The sequence below is a fragment of the Podarcis raffonei genome, chromosome 4 (genome assembly GCF_027172205.1).
Source record: "Podarcis raffonei isolate rPodRaf1 chromosome 4, rPodRaf1.pri, whole genome shotgun sequence".
Classification (NCBI taxonomy): domain Eukaryota; kingdom Metazoa; phylum Chordata; class Lepidosauria; order Squamata; family Lacertidae; genus Podarcis; species Podarcis raffonei.
The window spans coordinates 21,511,714-21,531,457 of record NC_070605.1 but is presented as its reverse complement, the minus strand read 5'-3'; the positions used below and the strand labels follow the sequence as shown (position 1 = coordinate 21,531,457).

The window sequence follows — 19,744 nt, the reverse complement described above, 5'->3', positions numbered from 1 at the left end:
AGGGAGCTGCAGCCCAAGATAGGAAAAGAGGTAGTAAGGGAACACCTAGCTACTTTAAATGAATTCAGATTTTCGAACCAACGGCTTCAAGTTGCAAAAATGGAAATTCCGACTAAAAATTCGGATAAACTTTCTGACAATCAGAGCTATTTAACCGTGGAACGATCTCCCTTGGGAAGGTGGTGGACTCTCCTTCCTTGGAGGTTTTGAAGCAGAGGTTGGACAGCCATCTGTCATGGGTGCTTGAGTTGAGATTCCTGCATTGCAGGGGGTTGGACTAGATGGCCCTCCTTCCAACTCTGAGATTCTATGATCATTTGGAGGGCCTCAGGTTCCCCATCCCTGCTGTACATGAACAGACAACCTCCTGCTGACAACAACTTGTTTTGGAATATATGAGTTTTGAAACATGTTTTGCAAACTTACTCAACAGAGGAAATGTCAGCAATTTGTGGTTGATGGAGGATTTCCAGCTCCTGAATTGGGAGGTGAGCTGAACAAAGGTCTTCTCCTCCAAGGGGCACACTGAGGACACCTAGTTAGCTTCTGTGGGATTAGATGGACTTCTGGTCTAATCCAACATGTCTCCTATGTAAAATTAGCTACCTTTGTCATATTCCTTCCCTCCCTCTTTTGCTCTCAGACCACATACAGCCTGAGTGTGGAACAGCATTCGGGGACCTTTTTCTTATGGTGCACAGGCACATTCTCAGGGGATAATCCTTTAAAGGACATGTGCTAACAGTGGATATGGTACACACCTTCTCTCTCTCTCTCTCTCTCTCTCTCTCTCTCTCTCTCTCTCTCTCTTCTACCAGTCCTTTCCCACTGTTTTCCCTTTCCTTGCCACCTATAGGAAATTAAGCTGAACTGGGGCCCCAGGTTGACCACCTCTGGTGAACAGGATACATGGTAGGGCACAGGAACAAGCAATGGGTGAGGAAAAGCTGGGATGAAGACTCATTCTTGGGTGCTATGCTATTTTGTATGCCCTTCCATTGGCTGGCCTTGAATACAAGGTGCAAGTTTTCGTGTGTGTGAGAGAGAGTACATTGTTTCAGAAGTGAGTCTGCAGCAGAAATTCACCTTATTTTAGACACACATCTTCTTCCCCATATCAGCTTCACCAGAAACCTGCTTTTTCCTGGTTTGCTTCAGAAGACATTTGTGCAGAGCACTGATCGTCCGGCCAATCTGTCAATCTTGAAGCCACTTAAAATTCTCACAGCAAGTCTGTATGCAATGCTGATTGTCTGACCTTTGTATCAATCATGAGATCTGTACTCAAAGTAGATCTTCAAGTGGAGGGAAAGCATTTGCTTTTGTGGCAGCATCTAGTCTCAGCTTCAGGACAAAGAGGCTTGCTTCCTTGGTCGTTTTGTGGTTTTATTTTATGACTTTGATTTAAATTGTACTTGTTTTAATTGTGACATTTGGGGGGGCCATTTCACGATGGTAATGTAGGAACAGGAGTAGGGAAAAGTGTGCTTAGATTGCTTATGGGTTAAAACAGCCACTCAAGAGTTGCAGAAACATTTCCTGTTTTACATCTTCATCCCAAGCATACCTTCTTGTTAGCAAGTGTCACAAAAGTTGGACTCTGTTCTTTCATTGCAAATATGCTTGCCAATATTGTGTCAGGCTACTAAAGAAGCTTATCAGCAAGTCGGTTGTTTTGTGTGCATGTGTTGGGGGTTTTTTGGGGGTGGGGGAGTTTGCAGAACATCATTTATTAGCTGCAACAAAGGGTTACAAAATCAGGCTTTTTGAGTTTACTTGCATTGTGACACCCTCTAGTGAGCCTTATGTTTTCTGTTGCTAATCAGAGCATGATAAACTGTGAGTCAGTCCACAGCTGGCTTTATGAAGCCTAAAGCAGAAAGGAGCCTGAAAGTCAGAATTACTGCAAGAGCAGAATATGCCATCGACCCTTCTCACAAAGCAAGACCACCCAGCTTTAAGATGACGAGTCTCCTGATTGTCCTACTGTCGGCCACATTTTCGTACGGATTGCCCATTTTTTCAGGGAAGCAAAGTGAAGAACAAAAAAGACAGCTTGCACAGGTAACAAACGTGATCAGCCCCTGAGAAACTTGGAGGTCATTGCTAGTGCATGCCTTTCCGATTCTAATTCCAGGGCCCTTCCTCCAGAGGCAAGGCTTGAGTCTAAGGATACTTCTGGCAGGTCTTTTGGGGCAGGGGCGAAGACTTGTGTGGCCGATCAAGAATGGCAGTTCTTTTGAGGTAGCGTAGTGTCTAAGAAACGGAGCTGCGAATAAGGAGGTCGCTGGTTCAAACCTCACCTTTGTGATGAAGGTGGTCTGTAGCAAGCCACTATCACCCAGTCTCGCTCCCTACATCTGCAATATGACAATTATACTGGATTAATTTGCTGCAAAGCTGTTGTAAGAGATTGAACTGTGAGTCCCTGAAAGTGCTCAGTATTGTAATCTGTTGATGTTGTTAAGGCTGATTTGAAGAAATCACTGAAGGATTTTCTTTACTTGCGCCTAAGTGCTGAAAGGTGATGCGTGGGCTGGTTCAAATGTCACCTGAGCCTCTTTAGCTAAATCTCTTAAGATAATATAATTAGAATTACTTGTGAGTACCAAATAGGCCTAGGATTTGAAAATGTGATGTGTAAAATATTATGTTAAAGTTAAAAATGAAAAGAAAGTAAGATGTTAATTGACCGAGTAAATTTTATGGGAAAATAGTTACAATGATTTATATGGAAACTCAGCCAGGGGGATTCAAGGAAGACACCTAACAATGTTAACAAAAGTGGAATTATTATAATCAGGATAAATGTGTGTTGGTTTGCTGGTTGGTTTGTTTGTTTTATTTCCTTTTTCCTATCCGTTTGTTATAAATTTGGAAAATTAATTTAAAAAATTGGGAAAAAACCAACAAATGTCACCTGAGCCTCATGATATCGGTAGATCATAGATTCACTGAGTTGAAAGGGACCACAAGGGTCAACTAATTGAAGGAATTTTTCGCCGGCCATGGGGTTCAAACCCACAACCCTGAGATTAAGAGTCTCATGCTCTACCGACTGAGCTATCCAGCCGATGATCAGTCCACTGTAATCTCCATCCTCACTAGATGATCATCTGCACTACAACCACTTCTAAGTAGAGACATTATTTTCACCCCTTCTCCTTTCCTTGTTCTTCCCCTTCTTTTTCTTTGTGCTTTTTGTTCGGGGACGATGAGGGCTAGATTCAGCTCGAAGTGTCTGTGGATGTGGGTTGGAGTTATTATTTTGGTGCACACGTAAGTTCTTTGAACACCATTCAAAAGATCAGTCTCACTTACCTGATCAGTAGTGTGCTTCACTTTGGTTCTCAGTATTTCAGATTTTCTCAGTGTTGCACCTAGATTAAATGATTGGTGGCGGGGGGGAGGAATGCCTAAATAAAATGCAACTGGGGGGTGATTATTCTTGGCCTCAGGACCCTTTCTGATATTATTGCCTACCCTGAGACTTTGGAGATAGGAAAGGTTAAAAATGAAATAATTACTGCATAATATATCCCCCTTTTTGGCAATCCTGCTCACTCACCTGCAAAGAATTCCTAGTCACCTATAGCGACCAGGCAGGAGATTGAATAAATGACTGATGTAAGCCATTAACCACTTTGCTGGTGACTCCTGTCGCCCACACTCTGTGATCATGGAGAGACAGACTCCCAACCGTTTAGGCTATAACCGTTTTTTGTACCCATTTGCAAGGCTGGTATAATAGACCAAAACCCAAACATTTTTACATGATTTTTGTTGTAGTTTTATGTACCGTTGCTGTAAACTACTTCGATTTTTTAAAAAATGAAATAAAATATATAAATATGTTTATAAATAATAAATGGATCCTAAACAGCCATGCGGTCATTGTTGGTTTTATGCTGTATTTTTTTCTTAACATTAGCAGTACAGAAAATTTTTCCAGCTAAATTAATGATATACACTCATGGTTCCTTCCAATAATAATAATAATAATAATAATAATAATAATAATAATAATAATGTAAAATCAGCAGAGGTGATCAAATAATAACTAAAGAGGATTTTTTAAATTTTTTTTAATTTTTTTCCCCTAAGAAATTGCTATTTGTTCCTTGGAAAATGCAAAACTCTTCATATTCTAAGGCAGAAATCACATCAGCTGGTGGTGGTTGATTTTAAGAAGGCCCCTTCCCAATCCTGTAGCAAATTTACTATTATCTGTTTTTATCAGGAATATCTAAATCAGTTTTATGAGCAGGAAAATGAACCACAACAACGAGGCTGGAAAAGCAATAAATCTTCCTTTGTGGAGAAAATCCAACAAATGCAAGAATTTTTTGGACTGAATGTAACTGGAATGATAGACACTGACACCATGAAAGTGATGGAGCAACCCAGATGTGGCGTACCTGATATTGGACAGTACGTCCTGGCCCTTCCTGGGTGGGAGAAAACCAAGCTTACATACAGGTAACAAACAATTTTGGGTGGCAGTTGGGATGAATCATGGGAGGTGTGGGAGATTCCTTATTCCGAATGGTAACACGCACACCTAGGGTGGATCAAGACCAGGCATCCCCAAACTCGGCCCTCCAGCTGTCTTGGGACTACAACTCCCATCATCCCTAGCTAACAGGACCAGTGGTCAGGGATGATGGGAATTGCAGTCCCAAAACATCTGGAGGGCCGAGTTTGGGGGTGCCTGATATAGACACACTTTTAAAAAGTGATTCAATTAAACACGTTGTAAACTTCATACAGGGAAATCCCATTGGCAAAAGACGGGACTCCACAGTGCCATCTGGTGTCACGGTGTTATAGCACATATAAAGGGCTTTATTTTTACGAATGTTGCTGAGTCCAGAGTAAAGAACAATAGCCAAAGGAACATGGGGAGTTGACTTATACTGAGCCAGACCATCAACCCATCTAGTTCAAGATCATCCACACTGGCTGGCAGTGGCTTTCCTGGTTTCCAGGGGCGCATCTACACTTGTGGTTTAGAACGTTAAAAATGTATTATTAAAATGGGACACCAGAGGGTGCTGCAGAGCAGCGAGCCACCGACAAAGGGAAACTGCATTAAACGTTATGAGAATGTTATATCTACAGTCCTATATGGAGATGTTGGGGATTGAACCTGTGAATTTTGTATGCAAGGCAAATGCTCTTACCACTGAGCCACAGCCCTTACCTGCCCTGTGTATTTAAGATGCCCTTCAGTGCCCTACTTAAACTGCTTTGGAATGATTCTTAGACAACTTGTCCTTAGTCTTAGACTTGCTTTCCACGACCATTGCTTCCATAGTGGAATCAACCCAGAAGAAGGGCTCTGTTTCAATGGATTTTGACAGGCTAACCTGGTCTTGTGAATACACCTACATAGACTAATTAACTACCTGTTCCTATTAGTGCAAGTAGATAAATAGGTACCACTCTGGTGGGAAGGTAAACAGTGTTTCCGTGCGCTGCTCTGGTTTTGCCAGTAGCGGCTTAGTCGTGCTGGCCACATGACCCAACGTCGGCTCCCTCGGCCAGTAAAGCAAGATGAGTACCGCAACCCCAGAGTCGTTCGCAACTGGACTTAACTGTCAGGGGTCCTTTACCTTTTTTAAAAAAAATATATGCATAAGATTGATTAGTAAGACTGCAATAATTAAACACATTTACTTGTGTATCTGGACTTTCATCTGATTAAAAATGCATAGGAACAGATGGTTAATCCTGCTGGCTGCATCAGGATGTAGTCAACAGAAAGCTGGAACATGTACAAAACCAGTTAATTGCAACAAAATGTCGGGGGGGTGATGGAGATCAGCTTAAATTCATCACATTTGATTCAACAACAACAACAACATCAAGTCATGTGAATTGGGCCCATATCCTGGAACTGATCAAAAGTGAAATCTGGCAGAAATTAAAAGCTGCTTGGCAACTTCTCCAGCCCATCTCTGAACTTAATTAAAATCTTCAGTTCTTAAAAGCTCATCGTGGATTGTGACAGCAACGCTAAGGATGAGGGTGAAACCATTTATTGCATTTTATTCCTTTAGGATTGTGAATTACACCCCTGATATGAAACAAGCTGATGTGGACACATCTATCCAAAAGGCGTTTGAAATTTGGAGTGCAGTGACTCCTCTGACTTTCAGCAGGGTTTACGAAGAGACAGCAGACTTCTATATTGTGTTTGTAACTGGAGGTAGTATATGAGATTCATTGAACTCTTTCCATTGCTATAGCAGTACATGAATAATGACTCCTCCCTATGCTTTCGATCAGCACATGGCAACTGTCCTCGGCGTTTTGACGGTCCTCTGGGAGTCCTCGGTCATGCGTTCCCCCCCAGTGACCCCTTTCGTGGAAACGTCCACTTGGATGATGACGAAAATTGGACCGCCAGCTTAGTCCGTAAGTTGAACAAGGGTCCCTTGCAGAAATGATGGCTCCACGTAGGGTTGATTTTTATTTAGGCCTTGGGGTGGGGAACTTCAGGTCTGGAGGCCCAGTGTAGCCTTCCATGCCTCTCTGCTTGTACCACAGGGCTCTTTCTTCAATCCTTGAGAGAAAACATAAAGTGAAACTTAAATGAGAAAAATGGAAATTTTGTTGGGCACCCAAGCACACCCTTCAAATAGGAACCTTTAGAATTTTCATTCCCTCCTTAGTTCAGGTTAAAGGTTATACAGTTGTACCTCAGGTTAAGTACTTAATTCATTCCAGAGGTCCGTTCTTAACCTGAAACTGTTCTTAACCTGAAGCACCACTTTAGCTAATGGGGCCTGCTGCTGCTGCCGCGCTGCCGGAGCACGATTTCTGTTCTCATCCTGAAGCAAAGTTCTTAACCTGAAGCACTATTTCTGGGTTAGCGGAGTCTTTAACCTGAAACCTATGTAACCTGAGGTACCACTGTACTGGAATGCAAATCCATAGCAAGTTGTGGTATGCATTATAAATACATTTTAAATATTTGCTATTTTCTCCATCTTCATCCAAGCAATTGTGGACACACTTACTTGAGAGTAAGACGCATGGAATTCAGCGGGAGGCAGAACACACGTCAGGCTGCACATGTAACTTGTCTTTGCGCACTTTTTTCGTCATTTAGAATTCAACCTGATGCTTGTTGCTGCTCATGAGATTGGCCATGCCCTCGGCCTTGCACATTCTGGCGACCCAAGAGCACTGATGTTCCCCAATTACAAACTCATGGAGCCCATCGATTTCCCACTCACCCAAGATGATATTGATGGCATTCAGGCCATCTATGGTAAGACAAGAGAAGATGTCCAAAACATGTGCAAAACAAGAGCAAAAAATCTACATCTCTAAAGTTAGAATGTATGCTTAGAATCCTAAGTTGTGTGTACAAATGTGTTTTCTTCAGTGAGTTGAAAAGGACAGTCGTGTGTGTGCGTGTGTGTATTTGTATGTATGTGCTTGTGTGTCGGTGTACACACAAACACACAAACTTCCACTCAGGCCCATGCAGAGGGGAGGACATATGGGTACACTTGCCCAGGTCTTGGAAGAAGAAGAAGAGTTTGGATTTGATATCCCACTTTATCACTACCCGAAGGAGTCTCAAAGCGGCTAACAATCTCCTTTCCCTTCTTCCCTCACAACAAACACTCTGTGAGGTGAGTGGGGCTGAGAGACTTCAGAGAAGTGTGACTGGCCCAAGGTCACCCAGCAGCTGCATGTGGAGGAGCGGAGACGCGAACCCGGTTCCCCAGATTAGGAGACTACCGCTCTTAACCACTACACCACACTGGCTCCCTGCTTTAGCTCTTTGAGGGCTAAACAATCCTGGGCACCCTCCCAGGGGCCTGCCGGATTTATGCTGTCATGTCAAGAACAAGACTCCCACCCTGGGCCTCATATAAGCTCTGCGCAGCCTGCTTCCACTATTGGAAGAAAACTTGTGGGTTAAGGTGGATGGCTTCTGCAGTCGCTCTAGTAGCAAGTAGCCTGTTTGAGCCAAATGGTCAGGGGCAGACTCTTTCAAATTTTAGCGGCACCCTGTGCAAGGCCAGAATTAAGTGCCCCTGCCTCCCATTCTTCTCAATTCACTATGCCATGGTTGTGGTGTCCTGTGGCGTCCCCTAGGCTCAGAGCCCAGTGTGGCAGAACTGGCCGCAATGCCCTAAATCTGCATCTGTAAATGGTGCAATGCCAACTTGCAATGTGAGGCTGAGTCACATGGCCACATGCACACGGTAACTTTGCAGCACAGTTCGAACAGTCTCCGTCAGGAGGTTGTGGACTCTCCTTTTGTGGAGATTTTTAAGCAGAGGTTGGATTGTCATCTGTCATGGATGCTTTAGCTGAGATTTCTGTATCACAGGCGGTTGGGCCCTTGGGGTCCCTTCCATCTCTATGGTTCTATGAAGCACATTCTTTCCCTCAGAGAATTCTGGGTGCGGCAGTTTGTTAAGGGTTCCTGGGAATCGCAACTCTCTGAGGTATAAACTACAGCACCCAGAATTCTTTGAGCTAGAAAATGTGCTTTAAAGTATGTGTAGCCTATGAATTATTTGAAGAGCAACTGTAATCAACAAATTACGCTAGTAGGACTACAAGAAGTTTTGTAAGGAGAAATATACGAAGTGTTACAAAGTAGAAAAAGCTAGAGATATTGGTTATGAGTTTGAAATGTAATAGGGAAGATAAGAAATGCATACTGAGAGATTAGATTGGAAAATTTCCAGACAGGATTGATGGAAGTCAAAAATTTGAATAAGATGTAAAAGTATGTTTAATTACGGTTGAAAATGATATGTTAATAAAAGTAATAAAAATTATATATATAAAAAAAATTAAGTATGCGCGTAGCCACAATCCATCTGAGAGGAGGAGCTGCTGGTGGTCCGGCATGTGAGCTAGAAACACCTTGTGCAAAACCTCAAATTCTGTTGGTCACGATGCTGCAACTGTACAGCCTCCTGCACTTATTTGCCTGCTTGAGAGGTGATAGGATAAGCCCAACTTCAAATCCCTATGACGAAGCTCCCTGGAGAGCCTCGGGCCAGGTACAATCTCTCAGCATAACCTACTACTTCGCAGGGTTGTTGCACAGATAAGATGAAGGAAGACCACATCTATTACCTTGAACTTTGGGGAGGAGAGGTAAGTATTGTCGGCAAGGGGTTGAAATGCTCCTCCTTATTTTTAGGACCTTCGCGAAATCCACCCAAAAAGCCAGTGAAGCCATCAATCCCTAAGGCTTGTGATCCAAAAATGACGTTTGATGCCGTCACTACGATGCGAAGAGAAATTATTTTCCTACGGGGCAGGTAAGTACAAGCACCATTAGTATCTGTTTAAAAACTGAAGTTTGCATTTGCCCCATGGCCTGAATATGCAGACAAGTGTATGGATGGACAGCTGTAGAGATTCTTTTTTTTCCAATTTTTTAAATTGATTTTTCACATTTATCACAGAAAGAAAAGATAACACAACGAAACACACAACAAAGAAAAACACACTACAACAAACACAAAAAGAGATAATTTCCTCCAATACCTAATTCTCATTCCATTGTCAGCTAACTTCCTCAAATCCCCTCTAACTGAATTTCCTTATATCTCCAAAATAGCAGTTCTCCAAATTCATATTTCTAATATTTTAACTCCTTTCATTTACTAACCTCTTCTCCTTTATTAATATTCTAATCCTTAAAATTTACTACCACTTATTCTTATTCTACCCCAAGCCTATTTATTACTTCCAATAATTTTCTAATTATCTTATATCACAATATTTAGCTAAATAGTCTTTAAATTTATTCCAGTCCTCTTGTATCTCCTCTTCTTTCTGGTCGCAGATTCCTCCAGTCAGGTCGGCCAGCTCCAAAAACTCCATCATCTTCATCTGCCATTCTTCTATTGTTGGTATTTCTTGCGATTTCCAGTTTTTGGCTAATAAAAGTCTTGCCGCTGTGGTGGCATGCAAAAACAATCTAACATCTTTTTTGGGTAGTTCCAATCCTATTATTCCAAGTAGAAAGACCTCTGGTTTCTTAATAAATGTATTTTTCAACATTTTTTTCAACTCATTATAAATCTTTTCCCAGAGGTCTTTCACCTTGGGACACGTCCACCACATATGATAAAAAGTACCTTCTTTTTCTTTACATTTCCAACCTGTAGAGATTCTTCTAATTAATTAAAATCAGCATCATAGAAATGCATGCAATTATGTTGAATGGAGTATGTGCATATGAAGAAAAAGCATTTATAAATGACACACATACACCCGGAAGATGCAACCCAGCAGGAACCTTGTCCGTGAGGGATGAGCTGATAGTCTCACGGCAACTATGTCCCCGAGTGCTTTACTTTTCCTTTTAGGAGTAAGTTGTATCCATTCATTCATAAGAGCTGAGTGGGGACTAGACCTCCTCCTTGCCCTTGATGAGCCCAATCCTATCTTGGTCACACTAGAGCGTGGACTTGGGAGAGGAAGTTCACAGCTAATATTGACAGCTACTTAGCATTCACAGAACACATTTTTGGTGTCTCAAAGGCTTCATGTGGTAGCTGGACTTGCTGAAATAGTTGATAATTCCATGTCCCCCACCCAACCTCAAAGGACCAGATTCAAAGAGCTGGCACACATTCTAAAATGGACTGCAGGAAAAGGTGCAATGATGCAACACTCCATTGTTAAGAGGGATCCTTAAAAAGCCAATCTAGGAACCAGCCAGATGGGCTGCAGAAGCACCAAACATCTGTGTTGTCCTCCTCACAAAGAAAATATTATTATTATTATTATTATTATTATTATTATTATTATTATTATTATTATTATTATTATTATTTACAGTTGGGTAGGTAGCCGTGTTGGTCTGACAAAGTCAAAATAAAAAATAAAAAAATAGTCCAGTAGCACCTTAGAGACCAACTAAGTTTGTTCTAGGTATAAGCATGCACACGAAAGCTTATACCTAGAACAAACTTGGCTGGTCTCTAAGGTGCTACTGGACTATTTTTTAATTTATTATTTACAAGACAAACACAAAACAATCCTGTTCATTTCAGGCACCTCTGGAGAGTGTATCCTAGTCATTCAGAAGTTGATTTTGAATCAATTTCTACCTTTTGGCCTTCTTTACCATCTAACATCCAAGCTGCTTATGAAAATATGAAAGATCAGCTCCTCTTTTTTAAAGGTAAGCCACCCTGAAATTATCCTTATTTGTCTTGTTGAAAGTAGTTTCAGCAACTGGCATTCAGAAGCCTCCAAGGTGTTGTCCACTGTTTCCCACAATGGCTAATCAGATGCCTATGGGAGTTCTACACCAATAGGGTGCAGGGCATGTGGGCAATATCCCTTTCCTTACTTGTGATGTCCAACTGGACACATGCTGCCCTTGAACTTGGGAGTGGTATACAGCCATTGATTGGGAGAACTATTCTACACTGGAGTACCGGTAAGTACTGTAGCTAAGCAGCAAAGCATCTGTTTAGTGTGCAAAAGATTCCAGCTTCAACCTCCATCATCTCCAGGTTGAGTTGGGAAAGGATTTTATGTCAGAATCTCCACTCGGCCAAGCTGATAAAGCTCATCTTCTGGCCGAGTCCTTCAGAATCGCCCTCCGACGAATAATTAACGACCTGAGCCTTTGATAAGGCCTCAGGCACGTTCCCCCATTCAGCAGAGTTTCCAAAGCAGCAGAAGTGATGAGGTTTATGGCTACATGCTATGCTTTATTACTAAGCTAGGCAGAGAGCAAAGAAAATACATCATCTCCCTGTGAGAGCAGAGAGCAACTGAACAAAGGAACAGAGAAACCAGTGCGTCACATCCGTCTCCCTTCTCCCGTGAGACTTCCAATAGCCTGGACTGTCTCTGGAATGTAAACAGAGCCTTGTGACTCTAAGCAGCTGCTCAGTGGCAAACAGAAACTAACATTTTCTGCCTGAAACCTAGAGAGTTATACCAGTCTCTCTTATTTTTACAGTAGCTGGACCAGTTAATCAAGGAGGAAAGCAAGAGGTGGAGGTTTTATTCTCCTATGCTCCCTCTGTCCATCTTACTAGCAATGTGATTGGTAGGACTCTGGGGCGGGGAGTTCTCCTGAGGTCTCCTGCTCTTTTTTGGAGGTGACAAGCAGGGACTTTGCTAGGTAGGTGAGAAAAGGACTGTGAGCTTTGCATATGCTCATTTTAATGCATCATTGGCAAATTGAGATGGCAAGTGGCTGAGGTCTCCTAGTGTGTGCCCAACACTCAATAAATAAAGACCCAGATCCAGCACAAAACATCTGAGGTTGGGAGAGGAAGTACCCAGGTGGCGAGTTGGGAAGGGGAAGCTGGGAATCTCTCTATAGGCTGGATTTTGATCCAAGTTGGAGAAGAATTCTGGGCCTTGTAAATCTCAATTTTCATTTTGAGATGGGCTTTCCCATCTCCCATGTATGTTCTCCAGCCCATGCTCAGGAGAACTTTGCTTTCTCCTCAGCAGACCAACTGGTGTGTACGACATCCCCAGGAAAAAGGAGTTAGAATAAGCCTTGCTCTCTAGAAGATGTAAACCTTCTGGAACTGATTTTTGCAATGAGGACATTGACATCTATGTGAGCTTTGTTAAATGACACCAGAAACTCTTTCACACGACATTTTCCACCTGTTTGAACAGATAATCACTTCTGGGTCTTTAGTGGATTACAGATGCAGCCTGGCTACCCCCAAACCATTGACCATTTGGGCTTCCCACAACGTATTAAGAAAATTGATGCAGCTGCTTTGGATAAAAATACTGGGAAAACCTATTTCTTCATTGGTAACAAGTACTGGAGGTAAGATCTCTGGGAAATGTATTTTGCAACAGTGCATGGACAGATGTTACATTGGGCTATCACAGGGAATGTTCTCCGAAGTCCTAATAGAGGATAGTTCAGAATATATCAGTGATATCACCATGTTTTCAGTGCTTGTGCTAAGAAGGGTTTTAGGAAAGGGGAGTGGGGGGAAATAGTGGCCAAAACAGAAATGATAAAAATGCTATATCTTTACATACTATATGCCTTTCATTCAAATTTTTTAGGATGATGTGCTGAACTCACCTTGGTCAGGTTCCCTGCCTGACGTGAATGAACTCATTTTTTCAAATTGTCTTCTTCAGATATGATGAAAACAATCAATCCATGGACAAGGGCTACCCGAGAAAAATAAGAGAAGATTTTCCTGCAATTGGCCAGAAGGTTGATGCTGCCTTTCAGCACAACGGTAAGGGGACTTTTCTGCATAACTTAACACAGGTTCATGCATAGAATCATGGAGCTGGTTGATAATTTCCTAGGGAGAGAGAGACCTCATAAGAGCCTTGCTGCTTCTCTGTAGTGACATTCACGTCATCAGTAAAAAAGCTAATGACACCAGGTTTGCTGATTCAGACAATTTGGTGGCATCAAAGCCCATCAGCCTTGAATGTTTTCAGACACCTTCATGGGATAATTGCATGGCAAACATCACCATGCAGTGGAGAGGAAACCTGATTTGCTAAATCCATCAACCTTCTCCAGCACGGGGAAATTCTGAAGACAAACAAAGGCTGGATCTAGACACATCAAGAAAGCATTTCAGGAAAATGCATTGTAAACTTTATTACGGGAAATCACGTTGGTGAAAGCCAGGACTCCACAGTGCCATCTGGTGTCCCAGTGTTATAACGCATATAAAGCGCTTTTTCTTTACTAATGTAGAGTCCACAGATAAAGCCACAGGAGATGTTATTCTGGGTGTAATAAAACCCCGGCGTCCAGTCACGCTTCCCTGCGTCGCTCTGCTGGAAGCTGACCTGGCCGGAGAGCAGAGTAGCAGCGGTCCTGGGTCCGTGTGAGATAAGGGATAAATCAAGTCCAGAGACAGTTCGGTTCTTATCTCTAGAAGCGTTTATTTACAAGCCATAAAACAGTCACACTCCATCGGAACTTGGTGACATTCTCAGCCGTGCTCCAAAAGCACACCCGCAGCCTCTGCTGCTTAGTGAGAAGTGAGAGCAAGTCTGGAAGCAGAGAGACGCTGTGCGTCACTGCTCTGCGACAAGCTCCTCCTCCTCTTCCCAGACACAGGACACCACGGAGTTCTGACCCTGTCAGTTCCAAACTCCACACCCCCTCTTGTCCTGCGTCTGGAGACAGTAGCCATCAATGCTTTCCCCATACACAGACCCTCACAGAACTCCTCGTGCTTCTGGAAGGTTAATGGTTTTGTGAAACCATCAGCGAGGTTCTTGGTTGAGGGACAGTATTTCAGAGCAACTAGCCCCTCATGAACGCTCTGACATACATTCTGGAAACGTATGTCCAAATGTTTGGTCCTCGCCTTGAATTGCCCTGTCTCAGCTAATTTAAGGCATGGTTGGTTGTCTTCATGCACCACAACGGGCAGACAATTCTCTCCACAGACTTCCTCGACCAAACACACATAGAACTCCAGTTCTCTGCAAACCTCTGATAGCGCACTGAACTCAGCTTCAGTAGATGAAAGCGCTATGAGACTTTGCTTCCGGGACCTCCACCCAATCACTGAGTCCCCAAACTTTACCACTAGGCCTGACACTGATTTGCGGTCCTCAAGGTTAGCCCAATCCGAATCCACCCAGGCGGTCAGCTTAACATCACCCTCAGCTGACATCTTGAGGCAAAAGTCTTTGGTATCTTGCAGGTAACGTAGCACCCGCTTAACACCATTCCAGGCCTGCACACTAGGACTTGAAGCCTCTCTGCTGAGCAGATTGACAGCAAACGCTATGTCTGGTCTGCTCCACTGTGACAGATACAACAGACTACCCAGAGCTGACTGAAAGAGTTCAGTGTTTTCGAACACCACGCGTTCTACTTGCTGACACTCCTTCACGTACCCAGCCTCCAAGGGTGATCTGGCACCTGCACAATCAGACATCCTGAACTTCTCAAGCAACTGCTCAATCTTACCTTTCTGGCGAAGCAAAAAGCTTCCATCACTTGCTCTTGTGATCTCTACGCCTAGATAGGACTTGACATCTCCAAGTTGCTTCAGCTTGAACCGCTTTCCAAGCTCCTTAGCAAACTTTTCCACCTGTTCACTTGTCCTTGCCATCAACAAGATGTCATCAACAAACACCTGGGCCACTTGTTGTTGCAAGCCTGAATCTCTAATGTAAAGACAACTGTCTGCAAGAGATCTTTTAAAACCTAGCTCTTCTAAGGCTTCATGTAGGCACATATTCCAATTCCTGGCAGATTGGCGCAATCCATAGATGGATTTGTGCAATCGCCACACGACGCCTGGCTCACTGACTTCAAACCCTGGAGGAGGAAGCATGTACAACTCCTCCTGGAGATCTGAGTTCAGGTAGGTGACGTCTACATCAAAATGGTTCACCTTCCAACCTCTCTGTGCTGCTATTGCCAAAAGCATTCTCAAAGTCTCCGCCCTTGAGGTCGGCGAATAGACCTCTGTGAAGTGGACACCCCTCCTCTGTGTGAATCCACGGGCCACTAATCTCGCTTTGTACTGAGGTTCGCCTGCTTCTGTGGGTTTAAGACGGTAAACCCATCTGCAGCCTACAGCTTGCTGGTTAGCCGGCAGCTGTGTGAGTGAGAACACTCCAAGAGACTCCATTGAGTTCATCTCCTTCTGCATCGCCTCATGCCATTTGCTGGCTTCTTCCCGAGGCAACTTCTGAACATCCTCAAAGGATTCAGGTTCACATCTAGCCACACCAACCCAGACACTCGTGGCTTCATACCTTTCAGGTGGTTTCCCTTTGGTTGATCTTGCTGACCTCCTCAGCGTGAATTCTGGAACTGCGCCTGATTCACCTGGATCAACCCTCCTATCCTCTATGTCAGAATCATCCCCCTCTGACCTGCTGCGCCGTTTAGGGCGAACAGCTGGTTCTGCTGGCGAGGATGGTTCACTCCTTGGCTCAGACTTGACAGAGACCTGTGGAGGGGTCCTGGGACTCCCCTTTGGAGAGATACGGAGCCTCTCCCTTGGAGATCCCGGCTCTGGACTCTGTGGCTGTGGACTGTGCACATCAGCAACAGGTTCAGCCTCACTCTCTTCCTCTTCCTCATCTGAGTCTACCAGAACATCCGGATTTCCGTGAAGACGCTTCCACCCACTCTGCTCGCAAAACTCAGCACTGCCGCTAATAAGCAGCTTGGTCTGGTTGCCAGTAGGGTATGCAAAGCGCCACGCCTTTGAACCCGGCTCATAGCCCACAAAGATCATCTTCCTGGATCTTGGCTCACCTTTTCTGCGCATGGCCTTTGGAATCAGAACCCAAGCCGTAGACCCAAAGGTGCGCAGAAAATGCACTTTGGGCTGTTTCCCATGAAGCAGAAAATACGGTGTGTCCCCTACACTGGAATTGAACACTCTATTCTGCAGGAAACATGCTGTCCGATAACTCTCGGCCCAAAAGCGCTGTGGCAGACCCGAGTCTGCCAACATAGCATTCGCTGACTCCTGTAGCGTGCGAAACTTTCTCTCTGCAACCCCATTCTGTTGCGGAGAGTGGGGAGCCGTCAGTCGATGACTGATACCCTTCTGCCTGAAGAACGATTGCAGCGTAGAACCTGTGAACTCCCCCCCCACCGATCAGATTGAAAGGAAATTACTTTGGTAGAGAACCGTAGCTCTACCGCTGTGATCCAATCCCTGATCAGTGCAGCTGCCTCTGACTTCTGTTGCAGCGCAAATATCCACGAATGTTTTGAAAAATCGTCAACCAGAAGCAGAACCCACTTAGATCCAGCTAACGAAGGTGTCGGCATGGGGCCCGACAAATCTGCATGGACAAGTTCAAAGGGTTTACTGGTTTTCCTCTCAGACCTGGGGTATGAGCAAGTCGTGACCTTTGATTGCTTACAGGCTTGACAATCTAGGTATTTGTCACATGCTTTGAACCTGCACCCAATGGTGTTGCCTGTGGCCTTCCTCACATATGACCACCCTACGTGTCCAAACCTCCTGTGCCATAAGTGTATACAATCATGGTGTGGTGGGATATTAGCACACTGCCCTTGGGCGTCTTCAATGGACTCTCCACTAGCCCCTTTTTCCACCAGCCCCATTTTCCCACCAGCCCCATCTTCTATGGGCATCTCAACCAGGAAGAGCGTGCCTTTTCTCTGGACACTGTAGACCTTCTTCCCATCCCTGAAAAAGGAACACAAATTGTTAGAAAACAGAACATCGAACCCAGCAGCCATAAGGGCTGGCACACTTAAAAGAGAGTGGGCAAGCTCTGGTACCACAAAAGCTTGCACCCAGTGATCTATGAAAGAACAATACAAATAACCAGATTCAGTCAATGGTCTTTGAGACCCATCAGCTAATGTAACATAGCGTCCAGTTTTAACTGTCTTGCAGTTCCTCAGGAGCCCAGCAGATGTCACAAGACAATGCGAGGCACCTGAATCTATCACGAGAGATAAAGAGTGTCTCTGGCTGTTTTCCAAAGATGCCGTGGCGTTTCTCGCACTCCCATCGGTTGCCATGGCCACAGCCTCTCCCGGACTAAGGCTTTTGCCTTTTCTCAGAGACGCCATCGCAGCTGTGAGGTGATAAGACGCCTTGTCTTTGTTTTTCTCCTGGCCTGCTGCTTTCCCACGTCTTTGCTGGGAAACGGCCCTGGGAACCTGCTTTGTTGACATTCCACGCCAGCCGGTGTCCTTGGCAGCCTGGGCCTCTAGCGGATGCTTCCCAGCGCTGTTGGACGTCGCCTCAAAGCACAAACAACTTTCAGAGCCTTTGGCTTTCTCAGAGCTCTTGGAACGGCCTGCCTGGCCTGCCCCCCCACTGCCTCTTGGGGTGCAGCCTGTGCCCTCTTCCACAGCTCTCAGCCGCTCTCCAGCACACAGACGTGTCGAAGCATTGAAACAGCTTCCCAGAACAGCCCCCTCTGGTCTGGCTCCCACTGCGGCCTGACGTGCCGTCTTCAGTGCCTGCCACGCGACCCAGGGCTCGCTCCCTTGGCCCTCGGCTTCCTCCCGGCCCTTGGCTCCTGCTGAGCCTTCGTTCAGACTCCTCAGCACCTGCCAAGCGGCCTGAGCCGTTTTAACGCCCTCCAGATGGGGCAACAGCAAAGCGTCCACACTTGCTTTCAGCAGGCAGAGCTCTCTCTGCTCTCTCTCACTCAGCGGAGCAGTAGCATGCATGGGTGGGGCCGGCTCCTTCTGGACTGGACTCCAGAGCCCTGTGGCCACAAACCACCCCCTTGCTCCTCTTGACCAGGCCTCCCAGTTGGCCCCATTCAGCCTCTCACCGGGGTAGCTCTCTTGGCTCTGCTGTGCAGCAGCCATCTTCCTCCCCCCGGGGCTTCAGCGTACTCACAAGTTTGCCAGCAAGCCGGACTCTCGAAGCAGCCGTTCCTCCTGGCTCTTGGCTCCGCTCTCCGGCATCTCCCTTCTGGCAGGAGATCACTGCAAATCACCGCTGGCAGCCTTCTCCCTTCTCACACTTGTCAGGAAACACGTAACTCCCATAACCTCTGGGTGTAATAAAACCCCGGCGTCCAGTCACGCTTCCCTGCGTCGCTCTGCTGGAAGCTGACCTGGCCGGAGAGCAGAGTAGCAGCGGTCCTGGGTCCGTGTGAGATAAGGGATAAATCAAGTCCAGAGACAGTTCGGTTCTTATCTCTAGAAGCGTTTATTTACAAGCCATAAAACAGTCACACTCCATCGGAACTTGGTGACATTCTCAGCCGTGCTCCAAAAGCACACCCGCAGCCTCTGCTGCTTAGTGAGAAGTGAGAGCAAGTCTGGAAGCAGAGAGACGCTGTGCGTCACTGCTCTGCGACAAGCTCCTCCTCCTCTTCCCAGACACAGGACACCACGGAGTTCTGACCCTGTCAGTTCCAAACTCCACAGTTATGTACTGAAGTTCTCACACTGGGCCAGCAGGGGGATACTGTAGAAGATAGTTCAGGTCCACATATGCAAATAAGGGATCGAAAGTGACGTTCAGTGATTGGATAGTTACAGAAAATGGTTACTGTTGCATTCTAGTGGAGCTCTATATAAGCGGGCTGGCTGAACCCTTCAGTTCAGTTCTGTTCTGGCCTGTGAATAAACAAGAGCTGTTTGAAGAATCGCTGCGTCGTCTGATATGTTCACCCACAACTTAACAGGAGCAATTTGCAAGGAGTTCAAAATTCTATTTTCTTGCGTTTTAAACCCCACCTCTCTTCTGTCATGGTCCCCAAAAGTGTTTTGGAACATTGTCTCTGCTGTCTTGACACCAACCCTCCTTAATATAAATCTGCTATAATAATACAATCTCTGTTTGGTTCTAGGATCCTTCTATTTGTTCCGTGGGTCGAAGCAGTGGCAGTTCGATCTGATTGCGAAAAGAGTGATTTGTGTCATGAACAGCAACAGCTGGTTTAGCTGTTAGCATTTTTAAAATCCATTTCCTATAAGGGAAGAAAACATTAACATTTCTGCCAGGACATCAAGAGTCAAGGACATCCAGAACTATGCAATCTTGAATTCTGTCTTCAAAACAAAATGCCTTTTTCAACAGTCTGTATTTAATCACTATACATATGAAACAGTGGCAAGACTTTAAGTGCCTTTTTGTAACTGCTCTAATGTATCTTCCTGAGGTGTGCTGTGCAATCCTTTACATATCTGCACAGGAGTAAACCCCATTGATTTCAATGAGACTTCCTTTAAGATCAGTGTGTTTAGGCTTGCATCTTTAATGTGCTTACATTCTGAATGGGCTTTCAATAA

At 44.8% G+C, this 19,744-nt stretch overlaps 1 protein-coding gene across 1 annotated transcript; it reads left to right on the top strand.

The window, feature by feature from the left end:
- Positions 1–1,797: 1,797 nt before the first annotated feature.
- LOC128412587 (matrix metalloproteinase-27-like) lies at positions 1,798–19,744 on the top strand. The gene is made up of 10 exons (XM_053385700.1): positions 1,798–2,064; positions 4,241–4,479; positions 6,063–6,211; positions 6,292–6,420; positions 7,118–7,279; positions 9,185–9,305; positions 11,052–11,182; positions 12,652–12,811; positions 13,138–13,241; positions 19,303–19,744. The coding sequence occupies exons 1-10, from the start codon at positions 1,864–1,866 to the stop codon at positions 19,401–19,403; spliced, it is 1,497 nt and encodes a 498-aa protein (XP_053241675.1). The 5' UTR covers positions 1,798–1,863; the 3' UTR covers positions 19,404–19,744.